Source organism: Corvus cornix, chromosome 14 (assembly GCF_000738735.6).
Source record: "Corvus cornix cornix isolate S_Up_H32 chromosome 14, ASM73873v5, whole genome shotgun sequence".
Classification (NCBI taxonomy): domain Eukaryota; kingdom Metazoa; phylum Chordata; class Aves; order Passeriformes; family Corvidae; genus Corvus; species Corvus cornix.
This window is the reverse complement of record NC_046344.1, coordinates 7,342,199-7,359,011: the sequence shown is the minus strand read 5'-3', so window position 1 is coordinate 7,359,011 and position 16,813 is coordinate 7,342,199. Positions and strand designations below refer to the sequence as shown.

Sequence of the window (16,813 nt, the reverse complement as noted above, 5' to 3'; positions counted from 1 at the left end):
CGGAGTGGTTTTATTTTTCCTGGCAAGATCCAGGCAGCAGCACCTGGAAAGGCCAAATCCGTGTGTGCTCCCTGCCCTCAGCACCTTTTCCTTGCTTCATTTTGGGAGATTCCCTGTTTTCTCCCAGGTCTTCGGTAAAAATCCCTGGGATTATGATGGGGCAGGATTTTCCTGTAGGGAAAACTCTGGATTTGTGTCCTTGAAGGGCTGGATTTGGCCATGGCAGGGATGTGGGAAGAGCTTGATTCCCTCTGGGAATGGGCAAACAGGGAGGATGAGCTGGATCCCTGGGATGAGGAGGGATTTGCTTCCCTATTCCCAACGCAGTGGATGTTTCCTCCACAGCTGCATTCGTATTGCAGCCAGAAGCTGCCGCAGAGGATTTGGGAACCCAACAATTCCTGCCAGACATTGGGAATGACAGCCTAATGCTGTTTCCAGGGAAAATCACATTAAAGCCAACTCTCCAAGGAATTGTTTCCTCCCTGGATCGTGCTGGGAGCAAATCTCTCTCTGCTGGCTCCTGGCTGGAATGCTGCAATCTCCTGCCTCAAAGGCCATTTCAGGAGTGAAATTCCATGTGCAGGAAAGTGAGGAATTGCCACTGGATTTTGGGATTTGCTGATCCAAAAGCCAGCACAGAGCCTGTGAATCCCCAGGGAATCGCACGGGAATCATCTCCCTGTTTCCATGCAAGGAAGAATCCAAAACAATTCCTCCACCTGCTCATTTTTCCCTGTTTTTCTGTGATTTCATCCCTCTTAAAGCAGAATCCCAAATTTCTCCCGGATTGAAAAGACAGGGATGGAGTCAGTGATGTCAGAGATCTTTTCTGACCTCAATGATCCCGTGATTCCCAGGATGCCGAACCCTCCATTCCCGTTTCCTGGCTCTGTCTGCGTGACCCTGCCCAGCTCCAGGTTTTTAGAAGGTCAGAAATCCACGGAACTGCTTTTCCCTCCCTGAAATTTTGCTGGAAAAATCCAACCACCATGGAGCGCCACGAAATAATTCCATGGAAAGGCCTCTGATTCCTGTCAGGAGCCAGGCACAGGCACGACAGGAAATAAAATCATTCCAAGTGTGGGATGCAGGGCTGCCAGCCCTGTCTGGCACCCGGCATATGGGGCTGGGATCTGTGGAAAAACGGGACAGGGATGCAAACACGATGCTCTAATTAATTCTGGGAATGCATAATTAATTAATTACCCTGCCCGGGGGAGCTGCTGTCACCACGGCTCCCGAGCCAGGTTCCTCCTCCGGTGCTGCCTGGCCCTTGGAAGCAGGAATGGTGGATGGGATTTGTCTCCCTGGCTCTGTTGTCCCTCCTGGAAGCAGGAATTGTGCCCAGGATTGCTGCCCCATCCCTGGAAGTGTCCAAGGCCAGAGCCTGGAGCAACCTGGGATAGTGGAATTTGTCCCTGCCCATGGCAGGGGTTGGAATGGGAAGATCTTTAAGGTCACTCCCAATCCAAGCCATTCCATGATTCCATGATTCTTTGTTTTGCTGAGAAAAGCCAGGAGAGCATCAATTCCTCGAGGCCTTGGGAGGGGTTTTTATCCATTTTTCCCCCCCAGATTCTCCAGAGAAAACCACAGCGGGATTCACCCCTGGAGCAGGGGGAGCACAGGCCCCAGATCTCCCTCTGGAATATAAACCAGGGATCCTCTGGAGCAGTGGTGGCTGCACTCTCGGCCCTCCCATCCAAGAGGGATGCACCAGGATTATAAACCCCAATCCACCTGGCAGAGGGAGAGGTGAACCGTGGAAAATGAAGGGAAAACTCTTCCCTGATAATTCCCAGGTCACTGCACTTCCAGGGCTGGGCTGTGTTTGCATCCAGGGTCAAATCCAGAAGGAATTATCTCCCATCCCCGCAGGCCAGGATTGTTCATTCCCAACTTTTTCCAAGGGCTGCTGCTTTTCCAGTGCCCCTGTTGGAAAAAGCACAGCAGATTCATCCCAGGCTGAGAGAATAGGATACATCCAGTATTTGGGATAACTCCCAGCTCGAGGTCAGGAACGGGATCCAGGGCTTAAAGGCTCAGGAGAAGGGAGCCAGCGGAGACAGATTCACCTTCCGTGACTTTCCAGGGAATGATGGGCAGATAGGGAGGATTAAGTGTTACGGGATTGCAGGGGGAAAGGGAGAGGGAACACAGAAACCCCGGAGCGTTGCCCAGCCCATGGCAACAGCGCTGGATTTCCATGGAGTTATCCAAACAACACCCAAACGGGCGGGAATGAACGGTGCAGGAAAACCGGGAGCGGGGTGAGGCGAGCAGCTGAGGCATTCCAGGTGACCGAGAGGCTGGGAATAAATCACAGGAATAAAACCAGCAGCTCCTGCCTTGGCTGCAGTTCCAAGGAGCAGGGGGAGACACTGGAAGCAGGGATTTGGGGGTTTTAAGGATGCTGCTGATGGATCAAGGCTGGGCCGGGACTTTGTGTCACGGGGAATGTTTGGATTCCAGGGATAATCCCATCCCTGGAACCTCAGGGAACAGAGAGCCGGGTTTAACTGGGAGTTAAAGAGGGAAGCTGCAAAAATTCCATCCCTGCCCTGCTCTTACTCCAACATCAATCCATGGATCCCAGGATAAATTCCGCAGTTCAGGCACATTCCTGGGTTTTCCCTCCCTCGGAGGGCAGCCAGGAGAGATCCCAAAGCCAGAGGATTCCAGGTGACCCTGCTGAAACCCAGGAAGTGCCCAGTGAAGCGCATGGATCCCGATACCTTGGACATACCCACCTGGAATCTGCCCTTTGGAATTGCTCTCTCCTAATGCCACTTTTCAAACTGAATCCATGCCTTTCGCCCCTCAGTTAAACCCTGGTTTTCATGGAATAAAAAGTGAATCCCTGAAGGAAGCTGCTCCTGTATCCCAAAGGTTGCTCGGTGGATTTTTCCACACATCTTTCAGCAAAGCCCTTTGGTATCCAGCAGTTGGAATTCCCTTTATTCCATGGATCTCATTGAATATTCATAGCTGGAGCTTTAACCAGAAAACCAAAAATTGATTATTTTATTTATTTTTTATTTTATCCAATTGATTTTTCCACCTCCCGAAGGTCAGGTGGGCACCGGGCAAACATTCCATGATCTTCCCGTGGGTGGTTTTTTCTTCGGCAGAGCAGAGCCAACGTTTGGAATCCTTGGATGAATCAAAGGAAAAGCTGAATAAGCTGGAATTCAGAAGGATTGTCTGTCGAGGTATTAAAAATGTCACTCAATCCCTGGGGCTGAGGGATTGGGGTTGGAATGTGTGAAAAACCCCATGGATCTGGGGAGTGTCGCTGCTGTCTGGAGCTTCCCGGGAAGGGCTGGCTGGGAGGACAGATTTTCCCGGGAATTTGTCAGTCTTTGTGGAAGGATGACATGTTTTGATGGAATGTGTGCAGGGATGCTGTCAGCTCAGCTGGCTCCTCAGAATTCCACTGCCAAGCTGCCAGGAAAAACCCAGGAGCGGCGTTTGGGATACAAGGAAAAGCCAGTGGAGCTTCCAAAGGCACAGCTCGGGCCTGAGGAAGGATTTTTTGGGATGGGGAGGGAATCCTGTGGAGCAAAGGCTGTGTGGCACTGGGAGAGATGATCTGCAGGAGCTGCTCCCAGGAAAAAATTCCCTAGGCTGGGAAAAGAGCTCCTCCAAAGCAGCATTCCCGTGGCACCGAATTCCCCAGGGGGCTGTTGCCTGGAAAGAGAATTTTCCTGGGAATTGAAGCATTGAGAGTTTTCCTAAATTTGCTCCTTAAATCTGATGGATTGCAGCATTATCGATGGGAATGTTGGAGGGGCTGGCTGGAATATCTGGTTTCTGGGAATTGGGATCCCAATCCTGACCCAGGGGTAGTGAGGGAAGAGAGGTGGGGTCGGTGTGGGGTGTGTGGGAAACAAAGCCCAGGTTTATCCACCTCTTTTCTGGGGTCTGTTCCCTCCAGAGCAAACTTCCCTTGGTTAATTCCATGGATTTGATGAAATTCCATGGAAGGAGGGGACAAATGCTCTTTGCTCTGCCCGAGAAATGCCAGGGTTTTACTCCTTCCCATAAATCCATGCTTTTATTAAAATCCTTTTCCTTCCCAAGGTGTTCCTGCCCCAGCCTTGAGCTTTCCAGCCATTTCCCGTTCTGCAGCTCCCAGGAGGGATCATTTTAGGTGGAAAACTGAGGGAATCAGAGCCCAGCTTACACCAAACCAACCGGAAAAGTTCAAATGAGGAACTGCACCCAGATCTGGAGGTCCCCAAACCAAGCCCAGCTCCTCATCCCAGAGAATCCAGGCCTGTTTGGAGTCCTCCCCTCCTCAGGAATTCCCCAGTTTTGATGGGAATGCATTGCATTAAATGGAATGTGTTTGCCACATCAGAATTCCATCTAAAATCCACCATTTTTTCATCCCCTGGAGCGTGGCTGCTGCTGTTTGCCCAGTAAATAAAATTAGGTTGGATTCGTTGGGAATTGGAAAACAAATCCATTTCATGGGAAAGCTTTTCCCAGTCTCCTGGGGATGTGCTGCACTCAATTCCAAAGGGCTTTCTTATGGAAAATTACCAGGAGCCAAGTCCTGCTGTGAGTCAAGAGGAGAATTAGGCAGAAATTCCAAGATTTTGGTGCTTTTCTGCTTACTGGGGCCATTGTTGCTTGCAAGGAGTTCATTTCCAGTGCTTCAGCAAGAGCAATTTCCTTGGAAATCAGGGCAGAAAGATGGATCAGGAGATGGATTTTTGCTTTCCAGCATCCCTCGAGTCCTTCTGATCATCACTCGTGGGCACAGCATCCAACAGGTGATGGAAAAAATGTGGGATTGGCTGGAAATGGACTGGAAACTGGATTTGACCCTGGTATCAGCACTGGTTTGCTCCACTTGGTTCAGTCTGGAGGTGGGAGTAAATCCAGGATTCCAGGGATATTCCTGGGGGGCTGATCCCTCTGCATCTCCCAGGGGACAGTTCTGCTGAGCAGGCTTTCCATGACCTCAGAGTTCCCAGTAGAAGAAACTGGGGGAAAAAAGACTTTTTAGGACTCAGAAAATATTAATAAAACAGAGTTTGGTTCATTCAATGTTTAATTTGTCCGGAATGGTTGAACAGAGGGAAGCGAAGGCAAATTCTCCGTAGGACCAGGCTAAAACCAGGCTGGATGATCCATGGAAATTCCACACAACACAAATTATCCCAGTCCTGACTGGGAAAAGCACAGAGAAATTTCTCCGTGCACAAATCTCTCCCGGGCTGAGCTAAAATCTCCCTCATCAGCACAATTCCGTGTTTCTAAAGGACCTTGCCATAAAATCGGTTGGATTTTCTTTCCAGCAGGTCCTAAAATCCCGGAAAGGGGAACAGAGCATCCCCAATTTAGCAGGGCTTGGTGGAGTCTCCTGGCACTGCCCCAAATTAATGTGGCCTAAAAACTCAGGAGCTTTTCCTCTTTAGCTCCCCCTTGGATAGGTTTGAAAGGAATCTTAATTTTTCCCTGGAAGGCAAATTTGGGATTACTCAGAAATCATTGATACTTCACTTATTCCAATTTTCACCGGATTTTGTGAGTGTTTTCCAATTTTTTGGGGTGTGTTTTTCCTGAGGAAGTTTTTGGTTGTCTTTGGGTTTGGGGTTTATTTGTCTCCATGTGTTGTTGAATTTCCAAAGGTGTGAGGTCCTCTGGGAAGGGGCTTTGATTTTTGGGATGAAGTAACAGCAGGTCCCTGTGAATCCAAAACACCTCAGGCTGAAAAATCATGGAATATCCTGAGTGGGAAGGGACTCACAGGGATCATCAAATCCAACTCCAGCTTTCCTCTTTAATTTTCCATTAATTTTCCACTAATCTTCCTCATTAATTTTCCGTTCTCCATTAATTTTCCCTGTCTTTAGAGCTCAGCTGCTCCAGAGGATCAGACAAATCCAGCAGCTGGAATTCTGCATCCCTGTGCTCTGCAGGGCACCGTGGGCACCTCCCTGTGTGGGAATATGAATTTTTCCAGCCACTACCAAAAGGAGCTGGGAGCTAAAATGGGATTTTCTAATTCTGTCCATGGGAAAGAACCTCTGGAAAATCGACTGGAGAGGGCAGAGGTGACAGAAAGGCTGCCCCAATTATTCGGGAACGGATCAGAGGTTGATTTATGCCTGGAAGAGCCGGATAATTCCAGGAATAATGGATATTGTATTAATTAATCATTTAAATCTGGCTGTGCTGGGATTCGGAATGTGGTGGAGAGCAGGCGGGCACCGCCTGCTACTGGGAGAAACCTGGGAGTAAATTACGCGTGGTCCAACCCAGGATACATCCTGTGCTCGTGTGTCGGTGTATCCTGGGAGTTCCTGGGTTTTGGAATGTGAGTGGCACATCCAGCGGAATAAACGGAATGACAGAACCATTAAAGTTGGAAAAAACCTCCAGGATCGAGGCCCAAACACCGCCCTGGCAACTGCACCGGTCAGGAGGGGCTTGAGCCGAGTTTAAGTTCTGGAAATACAGTTTTGAGTCCAGACTTACACTCAGAACCAAGGAATGGGCACCAGACCTCCCCAGGAGCCCGTAATCATCCCCACGGACGTCGTACCAGCGGGGTTACACCGCAGTTTAGGGGGTGGGAAGGTGGCAATGTTATGGGCACGTCGATTCCTTTCCGAAATGTTTTCCTAATCTTGTTTCCTTCAATCCTTTCTGGCTGTGTTTGCAGGATTCCTGCCTGCTCTGGCTCCCTGCAATGGGTTAAGGACAGGGAAACACAGCCAAGGCACCACCCAGCACATCAGAACCCATTTCCAGTGCAGTGCCGGGGCGTTTTTGCATGAAACTCTGAAGAAATCTCATTTTCCTTTAAGAAATCCCCTTGAAGAATCCCAGAGATCCCAGCTGAGCTGTTTGCTGCTCAGAGCTGATCCCAGCTGTGCAAAGCAGCCTTAAACCCAGCTTAACAAGGGAGTTAGAGCTGGCTTAGCATTGGTTTGCATCACTAGAGGGGTGCAAAGCCTGAAAATCGTTCCCTGGAGGACCCAAAGTGGTCACAAACATCTGATCCAGCAGGACACCACAAGAGCTTGGCACTTCCAGCTGGGAAAAGCAGGGAAGAGCCCTCTGTGTACATTTCTTGGAGCTTGTGGGGCTCCTCATTTTCCCTTTGCCACAAATAGAGCTCTCCTTGAAGTCCCCAAGTCCTCCAGCGGGACTCTGCAGTGCCAGGCCGTGCCCTCAGACCTTGCTGGTCTGCATGTGCCCGTTGAACTCCGCGTTCCTCTGGGTCAGCATGGACTCCTGCAGGCGGCTGCTGTTCTCCTGCCTGTGCTCCACGGGGTCGCCGTCCTCTGCTCCGTCGCCCTTCCGGAGGCAGAGAACCTTCTGGAAACTCTGCTTGAAGTTGTCGGAGAGGAAGCCGTAGAGGATGGGGTTGGCGCAGCTGTTGGCGTAGGACAGCACCACCATGAAGAAGTAGAGCCCCTCCAGGACGGGGTCGGCGGGCAGGATGAGGATCAGGTTGACGATGTTCATGGTGTAGAACGGGAGCCAGCAGAACACGAAGACCACCACGATGATCACCACCATCCTGGTGACCTTCCGCTCCGACCTGCGGCGCCGCGTGGAGCCCACACGGATCCCCGAGGACTTGACCTTGACCACGATCAGCAGGTAGCACAGGCAGATGACCAGCAAAGGGCCAAAGAAGCCCAGCACCGAGGTGTAGATGATGAACGCCGCCGACCAGACGTTGACCGGCTCCGGCCAGTTCATGTTGCACGTCTGGAAGTCCTCCTGCACGTCCGAGAAGATGATCACTGGGAGAACCACCAAGAAGGAGAAGGTCCAGACGGTGGCACTGATGAGCTTGGCCACCCTGGGGCGTCTCCACTTGGTGGACTTGATGGGGTGCACCACGGCCAGGTAGCGATCCATGCTCATCACCGTCAGGCAGAAGATGCTGGTGAACTGGTTGATGCCGTCCACGGTCATCACCAGGCGGCAGAGGAAGGAGCCGAAGGGCCAGTAGGAGATGGCGTTTTGGGTGGCCAGGAAGGGCAGGCCCAGCATGAAGAGCACGTCGGCCACGGCCAGGTTCAGGATGTAGATGTTGGTGACCGTTTTCATCTTGGCGTGGCGCAGCACCACGTAGATGACCAGGGCGTTCCCGCTCAGCCCCACGGCGCACACCAGCAGGTAACAGATGGGAATGAGCACCTTGTGGATATATTGGAACGGGGGCTGCTCCGGGGTTGTCCCGTTCTCCGTCACGTTGGGCAGCAGGGAGGAGTTCACCTCGCCGGCAGCAGCTTCCATGCTAAACGTACTGGAGAAGTACAAAGGATCCATAATTTTTTCTCGGTGGTTTTCCTCTTAGGAGAGATTAAACTTCACGGGCATCTTGTTCCTAGAATGAAAATTGAAAAAGGAAGGAAAAGAGAGAAAGGAAGATGGAATTCAAAGCGGATTTTTACAATCACTTCCATTTTCTCTTCTGTTCAGCATTTGGGTTGGAATTATTCAGCCAGGGAGAGGGATGGGATCAATTCCCAAGTAAAGGAATTGCACAATGGGAGAATCCCAGTGCTCATCCCAGCACATCCCGGGCTCTGTTTCATCGTGACAGGATCCAGGGCTGGCTGCAACTGTGAAGGATTTTTCCCCTGAGGTTGGAGAGGCTCTGAACTGGAATTCCCAGAGCAGCTGTGGCTGCCCCATCCCTGGGAATGCCCAAGGCCAGGCTGGACAGGGCTTGGAGCAACCTGGGATAGGGAAAGGTGTTGGGGTTGGAATGGAATGGGCTTTAAGGTCCCTTCCAACCCAAACCATTCTGGGATTCCACGAAATCCAGAAGGCCCCTGATTTTCCATCTAAAATCCGATACAGAAATTGTTGGAATATCGTTTTGGAGGACTCTGAGCAGCACACCCGGATCAGAGCAGGGCCTTCCCTCAGTACTGAGCTCTTTAAATCCCAGTTTGGGGCAGCTCTGCTGTCGCTTGGTCATGGGGACCTGGGGGACTCCGGGGTGACTCAATCCCACCTCGCTCCATCCAAACTCCAGGTGCTTTTGGAATCAGAGCCAAAGACAATTCCTGGTTTTTCCAGGAATGTCCACTGTGCTGATTCCCAGGTCTCCCTTTTCCATAAACCCACTTTTACTTCCTGCTCTTTCCTTCAATGATCCCAGCTGGGGCACAGCAGGAAAATGGGATCTTCCAAACCCCTCCTGGCCGGGAATGAGGCACTGCTTTGGCTTCTCCTGGAATTTCCCCATGAATATTCTGAGATTTGACACAACTCAGGATGTTAAAATGAGTGGCAGACCTGGATTTAAATCCCACTTTTTAGGCTGCCTGGCACAACCAATGGAGAACCTCAGGGAACATCAGTGAATAGGTGAGGAAATAAAACCCTCCAGAACAATGGAAAACCCTTGGAAAAAATTCCAAGATGGAAAGGAGCATGGGTGAAGTCACTCCCCCAGGGGTCAGGATGTTTGCACAGACATGGGAAGGAATAAACTCCTTTTTTTTTGTATCTCTCAAGACTATTTTTTGTGTTCCTGCATCTTCTCCCCTCACCCCAAACTGTTTTTTATCCCAAAAATCCATTTTTCCTGCAGGAAATCCAAGCTGCAGTGGGCAGCTCCCAGAGACCTGAACAGATCTGGAGCTGGAATAAATTCGAACAACCATTCTGAAAGAGGTGGAGAATTTGCAACACCCCTTTCCTGTGGCGTGCTTGATTCCCAGGAATCTTTTTCCATATTTTTGTCGGAGTGTGGTTCAAAGGAGGTCTTTATCAAGCATTTTCCTGGAGGAACTTGGAAACATCACCTCTGAAAAAGGGGAGATTTCAAGCAGCAAGGTCTCCATCAAGTCCCACAACAAACCCCAGTGAAGGTGGAAGAAATGCTCAGGAATTTTCATTCCCATCACCTGACGATCAGATTCCCGTAATAATCCGGGGGTTTGGATGTGGAATCACAAACAGCCAGCCCACGGTGCTGGAAAAACTCCTTGTCTCCAGCAGCAATCCAAAGCCACCTTCGTTGGTGGCTGGGCTTTCTCCTGGGGTGAGAAAACCTGGGGGAGAGGAGGAGTCCCGGCAGCTCCCGGGAGGAATCACAAATGTGCCGTGGGAATGTGCAGATGGGGAGTAGGTGTCTCACGTGGCTGGGCAGAGATGGGAAATCGGGAATGCAGGGATGGCAGGGAGAGCAGAGGGAGCTGCCGGAGCTCCAGCAGATACTGGGAGACGGGGATGAGGATGGGGCAGGAGGAGCTGAAAACGCTGTTGTTTTATTTGGGGTTGAGGTGTTGCAGCTAAGGAAGCATCCTTGCAAATCCCAAAATCCCTCTGCTCAGCCAAGACCATGCTCCTTTTAAATTACACAGGAGTGGGTCAGTGCTTGGATAAAATACCAAAGGAAAACTCCAGTTCTGGATAAGAATTGGAATTTTAAATCCTGCTCTGCCACTCATTTGAAAATCTTCAGGTTATTTATGGGAGAAATCTGGGAGAAGGCAAAGCAGCGCCTCATTCCCGGCTGGGAGGGCTCTGGAAGTTCCCATTTTCCTGCTGTGCCCCAGCTGGGATCATTGGAGGGAAGAACAGGAAGGAAAAATACATGGGATGGGGCAGTCAGTGTTTATGAACTCGTATCCGGGATGCTGCTGGGATTGGGAATGTTCTCCTCCCCACGAGCAGCCTGGACAAACTCGGCACATCCAGGCTGGGCCCAAAAACCCAATTTTCCTTCTGAGCCTGCAAAAAATTGGAGCACATGGAAAGGAGCAGGGCTGGAACTCAGCAGGGAAGGTCAGGAGGGGCAGTCATGTGTGGCTCATCCTCTTAAAAGTGGGAAAGGACACCTTCGCCAAGGTGCCTTTTCCCACATTTCCTTGGATTCAGGCGCTGTGGGAATTACACAATGACTTCAGTCCTGTTCCTTCCACCGCCTTCAGAGTTCCGGCCTTGGGAAGAGGAGCTCTTTTCTTTGGATACTTCCAATTTCTTCTCCCCCTGGAGAAATCCTCCAGCCCCAAATCCCTGTTTCCAAAGGGCCTCGGGCTCTCCCAGCCATCCATTGGCATTCCAGAGGTTTTTCATGAAGGACTTGGGTGTGTTTTCCATGGAGAGGAACTTCCAGGCTCCTTCAGCAGCAGCAGCTGTGCCAGACTTTCCCTGGAGTCAGGGACACTTTGTCCCCTCGGATTTTGGGGCTCTTCCCTTGGGTTTGTGGGAATATTCACCTTTCCCCTCAGGATTTTTGTCCCATGGGATGAACTGTACAATATTCCCTGTCATACCGAGCAGATTGAGAAGGGAATCCCAGAATCCCGGAATGGTTTGGGTTGGAAGGGACCTCAAAGCTGATCCATGGGCAGGGACACCTTCCCCGATTCCGGGGTGCTCCAAACCCCATCCAACCTGGATGTGGACAATTCCAGGGATGTCCCAGTGCATTTCCTGAGGGGAAATCCATTTCCTGTGGCTCTGATGCAAAACCTTCTGTCTCTTCCCTGCCGGTTTCAGCACCAGGAAAGAATTTACACCATCTCAACGTTCCCCATTCCCAGGATTTGATGCCCTAAAGTCCCCCAGATCTGCAAACCGAGCCCAGATCCCCATTCCATGTTTTCTTCCCTCAGCCTTTGCCCTGCAGCCACCAGGATTCTGGGATTTGTCCAGGAAACAACAAAAAACCCCTGACCAGCTGCAAATCCATGTTTTCCTGGCTGCCTTGGACGAGCACAGGGAATTTTTCCCCCTATCCAGGTGACAATTCGTCCCTCACCAGCTCGATTTGGCCTCAGCTCCTTTTGTCACCACAGCAGCGAACGACCCCGAACCTTCACAAAGGGTGATTAAAGGTAATAATTAAAGGCAATTAAAACGCGCTGATTGATCCCTCAGACCTTTGTTTGGTGTTCTTAACTAAGGGATTCATCAAGGACGCACCTCCAGGGGATTTTCCTCTCATCCAGCTTTTTTCCCCCTTTGATCTCCGAGCCCCCGCCCTGGGATTGTCCATAAATTCTGGGCTTTCTGCTTGAAACTGGAATAATCCCTGACAGAATTCCAAGTTTTAACAGAGCAGCATCCTGGAAAAAATCAGCATCCACAGCAGCTGAACGTAACTCTGTGCCTGCCTCCCCCAAAAAAATTCGGGAATAAATAGCGGAGGTGTTATGGTGTCAGAATTTAACATTTGTGAGAAGTCCTAAATAAACCTGAGGGAAAAAACCCAGCGATTAACAGGAACTGAAAAATCATCCCAACCTGAGGAAAAACAAACGTTTAAAATTGGAATTAAAACCTTTAATTTGAAATTAAAAATGCCCAGACAGATCAAGGCTGAAATTTTTCCTGCCTCTGGTCGCGGCAGGAAAGGACAAATAATTCCAGGGAGAGGATTGCGTGAGAGCAGGGCAGGAATTGCCGGAGGAAACCTGATTTCCTGAGGCCAGGTTGGATCCCGCTGCCTGTTTGCCTCTGGAATTGTCATCCCTCTCTCCTGCAGCATCCACGATAATTGCTGGGACTGGAATTACAGCACCAGGATGGCAGATCGCTGCTTCCCGGCGCAGGATAATTAGGGATAACACACCCCAGGCTTTTCAAACAGTCTCGGGAGGAAAAGCAGCGGGAGAACTCTCCAGGAATTGTCTCCCCACGGTAGAACTTCGTGGGGTTTTCCCATCCCGTGGATTTGCCTGCAATAAATTCCTGGGTTTTTAGTAAATTTTCCCTTTTGGAGCCGAGTGTCCATCAGCTGCTGCTTCCCAGAGGGCCTGTGGGGCCTCATTCCTTGGATTTGTGTGGCTGGAGCAGGCAGGAGAGGGAGAGGAGGGAGAGTGGTGGTGTGGAAGTTGGGGAGACCTGGCCGAGCAGCTCTGGAATAACATAAAAATCCAGGGAAGGCTCGGTGGGAGCAGCAGGGAAATGCAGCATCACCCTGAGAGCTGCTGCAACTCCTGAGCTACAAAATGTTCTTTACCACTCCAGCAGCTCCCACACAACACGGACACCTCGGTTTTCCCATTCCCAACCCTATCCCACCACCTGGAGTTAGAAAAACCGAAGGAATCAGCTCAGGTTCTCCCCAAAAGGAGCTTTCTCCCTGTTCAAGTCTGCCTTTGCTGCTTCTCAGGGGGCGTTTGGCACCCCGAAAATCCCAATTATGGATTTTTCTTTGCTGAAAACAAAACTTTGTCACATTAAATTGTTCCTCTGTTCCGACTCCCTGAATTGGGACTGAGCGCTGATCACCTGAATTCCAAGTTCAACAACTTCTTCCCACTTTTACCCCTAAAAAAATCTTGAGAAATCGTATTTTCTTTGGCCAAATATCTGCTGAATCCTTTTTTTTCCTCTCCAAACACGTTTCAGGCTCTGTTGTGCTCAGGGATTACTCACTCGGGCTGAGCTGCTCCTGCCACACAAACACTCGTGCAAAGCAAACGCTGCGGGGTTTGGTCCCAGGTTTAAACTGGATTTGCTCCCAGATTTAAGGTGGGTTTGGTCCCGGATTTAAGCTGGTTTTGCTCCCGGATTTAAGCTGGTTTTGCTCCCGGATTTGAGCTGGGTTTGCTCCCGGATTTAAGATGGGTTTGCTCCCGGATTTAAGCAGCTCCAGGCAGAGGAAGCTGTGGAGCTCCATCTCTGCGCTCCCACCGGGCAGCGGGGCTGGGCTGGAGCTCCCAAAACCGGCTCCAGCCCCAGCACATGCCCAAACCCAGCGGGTTTTCCCCGAAGGTTTCTTTCCCGACCTTCCCCTGTGCAATCCAGGGACATCCCGTGATTTCAGGGATGTGCCAGAGCAGAGGAGGAGCGCTAATTCCGGCTGTGGCTGCTCCCAGGCTGAGGGAGAGCGGGAACACTCCCCGCTCCCTCCGGCTCAGGGAGAGCCCCACATTGGGAAGGAGCTCAGGAGCAGCTCCTCTCGCTCCAAGAAGTGCAGCAGCTCCAGAAGAGGAGCCTCGAGGGGAAAATTCCAAGGTTTGGGCTCTCCGGCTTGGATCCATCCCTCTCCAGCAGAGCAGCTCCACTGCAGCCACGAAGCCCTGGTGACAGCGTCCCCAGGAGCTGCGATTTCTCACACAGCGCTCCCAGGCTGGTCCCAGCACCCTGGAAGCGGCTGTGGGGTTTAACCCGGAGGTCTCCTCCTCCCCAGAACCACAAAAAGTCTCTCGTTGAGCCCAAACCACCCGAGCCAGGTCGTTCTTTCCCCGCTCTTCCACGCCAAGCTCTGGGCCCTGGGAACAGGGAACAGGCTGTGCCCGGCGCTGGGAGCTGCAGGGAGTTGCAGGAAGCTGCCAGAGCTGCTCCCAGCCCAGCCCAGATCCACCCTGATCCCCAGGATGTCACCTTGACCTCGGCATCCTCTGCTCGCTGACCCCCCTGGAGCACATCCCATCCCTGCATTCCCTGCCGTGTGTTATCCCAGAGGGGCATCCAGCGCGGAGCTCTGATCCCTCCGGGCTCCCTGTGCCCTTTCCCACCCGGCTGGGCACATCCAGGGCTCTGTCACATCCCCAGGGTGGCAGCGGCCCCCGGGCTGTGCCCGCAGGTCCGTCCCGCCGGTGCCTCTCGCGTCCCTTTCGAGCTCCGTAGCCGCGCTCAGGCTGCTCCTGCCTCAAACGCAGCATCGTCCCCCCGGCCGGGGGTCCCTCCCGGGCACCCCCCAGCCAGGAGGGGTCACCCCGCTGCCCAGAGGGACCCTCCCGGGCACTCCCACACCAGGATTGGTCACTTTACTGCCCAGACCGTCCCTCCTCGCCATCCCTCTAGCCAGGAGGGGTCACCTCACTGCCCAGAGGGTCCCCCCTCGCCACCCCCACACCGGGACGGCGTCACTCCTTTTCCCAGCACCGAAACCTCCCTCAGAAGGGCAAATTCGGGGTGTCCACAAGCGGGACCGATGACTCCGCTGCCCCCTTCACCCCAGCGAGCCCCCAACCGCGGGGTGCGCTTTGCGAAACCCCCGCCTGCCCCGTCCCCATCCTCCTCCAGTTCCCGCATCCCGGCTCGCAGTTCCCGGCTCCCGGCCATGGTTACCTGCGGCTCCAGGGCTGCTCTCCCGCTGGAGCAGGAGCCTCCCCGGGAGCGCACCCCGCGCTGGCCGCGTCCCTCGGGCTGCGGGCGGGGGCCGCGGCCGCTCCCCCGGGAGGAGGGACCGGGCTCGGAGGGGCCGGGGGTGCCGCAGCCCTGGGGCCGCCCCCTGCTCGGGAACTCGGGCTGGAGCCCTGGAGCCGCCGCTGCGGGCAGCGGGAGCGCTGCGCAGGGAGGCTCTGCCCGCCTCCCCGTGGCTGTACCCCCTCCCCGCGTCCTCTGTTCCGCCTTTCCCATCGCTGTGCCCCCCTCCCCACGTCTCTGCCCTCTTCCCACGTCTCTGCCCCTCTCCTCATGCCTCTGCCCCTCTCCTCATGCCTCTGCCCCACTCCCGATCCCTGTTCCCCCTTCCCATGCCTGTGTCCCCCTCCCCAGCTCTATACCCCACTCCCTATCCCTGTGTCCCGCTCCCCACGTCGCTGCCCGTCTCCCCATGCCTCTGTCCCCTTCCCATCCCTGTTCCCCCATCCCATTCCCCCCTCCCCGGCTCCGGGCTGCCCTTACCCGGCTGTGCCGCTCCCGCAGCGCTGCCCGGCCCGGGGGTTGAGCCCCGCCAGGAGCGGGGTCCGCGCTCCGCTCCCGGGAGGGGCCGGAGGGGGAAGAGCCACATTTCCCCCCTGCTCCAGCTCCGGTCCAGCCCCGTGAAGTCCTTTCAAAGCCTCCCGCGGACCCTCCCGACCCCCCAAACGCCGCACCCGAGCCCGCGGGCTCCTTCGGGGGTAGCGGGAGGTCTCTGACACCTCCGGGGCTTGAATTTCACGCCCCTGTCCCCGAGCAGAAGGGGAGCCCGAGTGCCAAGGTCGCATCCCGCCTCTCCCTGGAGAACGGGATCCCATGTAGAGAGGTTTTCCTCCAGCTAGCTCCGAGTCAGGCCCTAAAATCGCTCCCTGGTGGAAGGATGCAGGGCTGAAAATCCCGGCTGCGAGGAGAACTCGGATTCATTCCCTCCCGAACTCCCTGGGATGCTGCTGGGTGGGAAGGGGCTGAAATATTTGGGATTCTGAGTATTTTGCAATGCAACAAGTGGGATAAAAGCGAGGCAGAGTTCTGCCCCCTCCTCCTCGCACCCTCCCTGTGCTGTGACATATTCAAACATCAATCCCAGCGCCACCCGAAGTGCTTTTCTCCCCCATTTCTGGGCAGAGCGGGGGGCTCAGAGCAGCTCAGGGCTCCCCGCGGCAGCCCCTCCTCATCAGCATGCACAGAGCGTGGCGCTGGTAATAGTGGATATGATCTTAATCCTCTGTCGAGGCTTTTCAATTTGAGTCAGACGTGTGAACGCAGGGCGGAAAAAAACCAGCGAGGCAGAGCTGCTGCTGGCATGTCAGCCTGGAATTCAATCTGCTGATGTATTTATGGGCATGGGTTGCTAAACGCGAGCGAGACTCCAGCCTGCTCTCGCCATGACAATGGGTAGAGTCAGCCGATAAAAATAGAGTTGGGCATGATAAACAGCACAGGAGAGGAGGTTCGGATCACCTGCTCTGCCAACACGCCCAGAAGATGCCCACAATTTATTCCCGAGCAATGGTCCCGCTGGGAATGGCAACTTGAAGCCAAGTGGGACTCATTTAAGGAATTACCCTTATTTTTTGGGGGGATTTATTAGCGTCTTGTGCTAGGAAAAAATTGCTGGATAACCATGGCGGTGCCTAAGTTGTCCCGAAGAAAACAGCGCTTTTCCTGTAAACAAACGCTCTGGAAAACCAGGAGTTTTATCGGGATCTGTGCTGGG

At 53.2% G+C, this 16,813-nt stretch overlaps 1 protein-coding gene across 2 annotated transcripts; it reads right to left on the bottom strand.

Annotated features, from left to right (window-relative positions):
• Positions 1-5,047: 5,047 nt before the first annotated feature.
• SSTR5 (somatostatin receptor 5) lies at positions 5,048-16,041 on the bottom strand. Of its 2 annotated transcripts, none has more exons than XM_010392304.4 (2): positions 15,583-16,041; positions 5,048-8,365 (listed from the first exon to the last, which is right to left on the bottom strand). In XM_010392304.4, exon 2 carries the CDS (start codon positions 8,305-8,307, stop codon positions 7,195-7,197), a length of 1,113 nt encoding a protein of 370 aa, XP_010390606.1. In that variant the 5' UTR covers positions 8,308-8,365; positions 15,583-16,041; the 3' UTR covers positions 5,048-7,194. The 2 variants fall into 2 exon arrangements, with proteins under 2 accessions (XP_010390606.1, XP_039416614.1); XM_039560680.1 differs by lacking the exon at positions 15,583-16,041 and adding an exon at positions 15,025-15,239.
• Between the last annotated feature and the right edge of the window lie 772 nt (positions 16,042-16,813).

What these genes read in the sequence shown, in the direction of transcription:
- SSTR5 (XM_010392304.4), bottom strand. Translation starts at nt 8,307, where the DNA reads ATGGATCCTTTGTACTTCTCCAGTACGTTTAGCATGGAAGCTGCTGCC.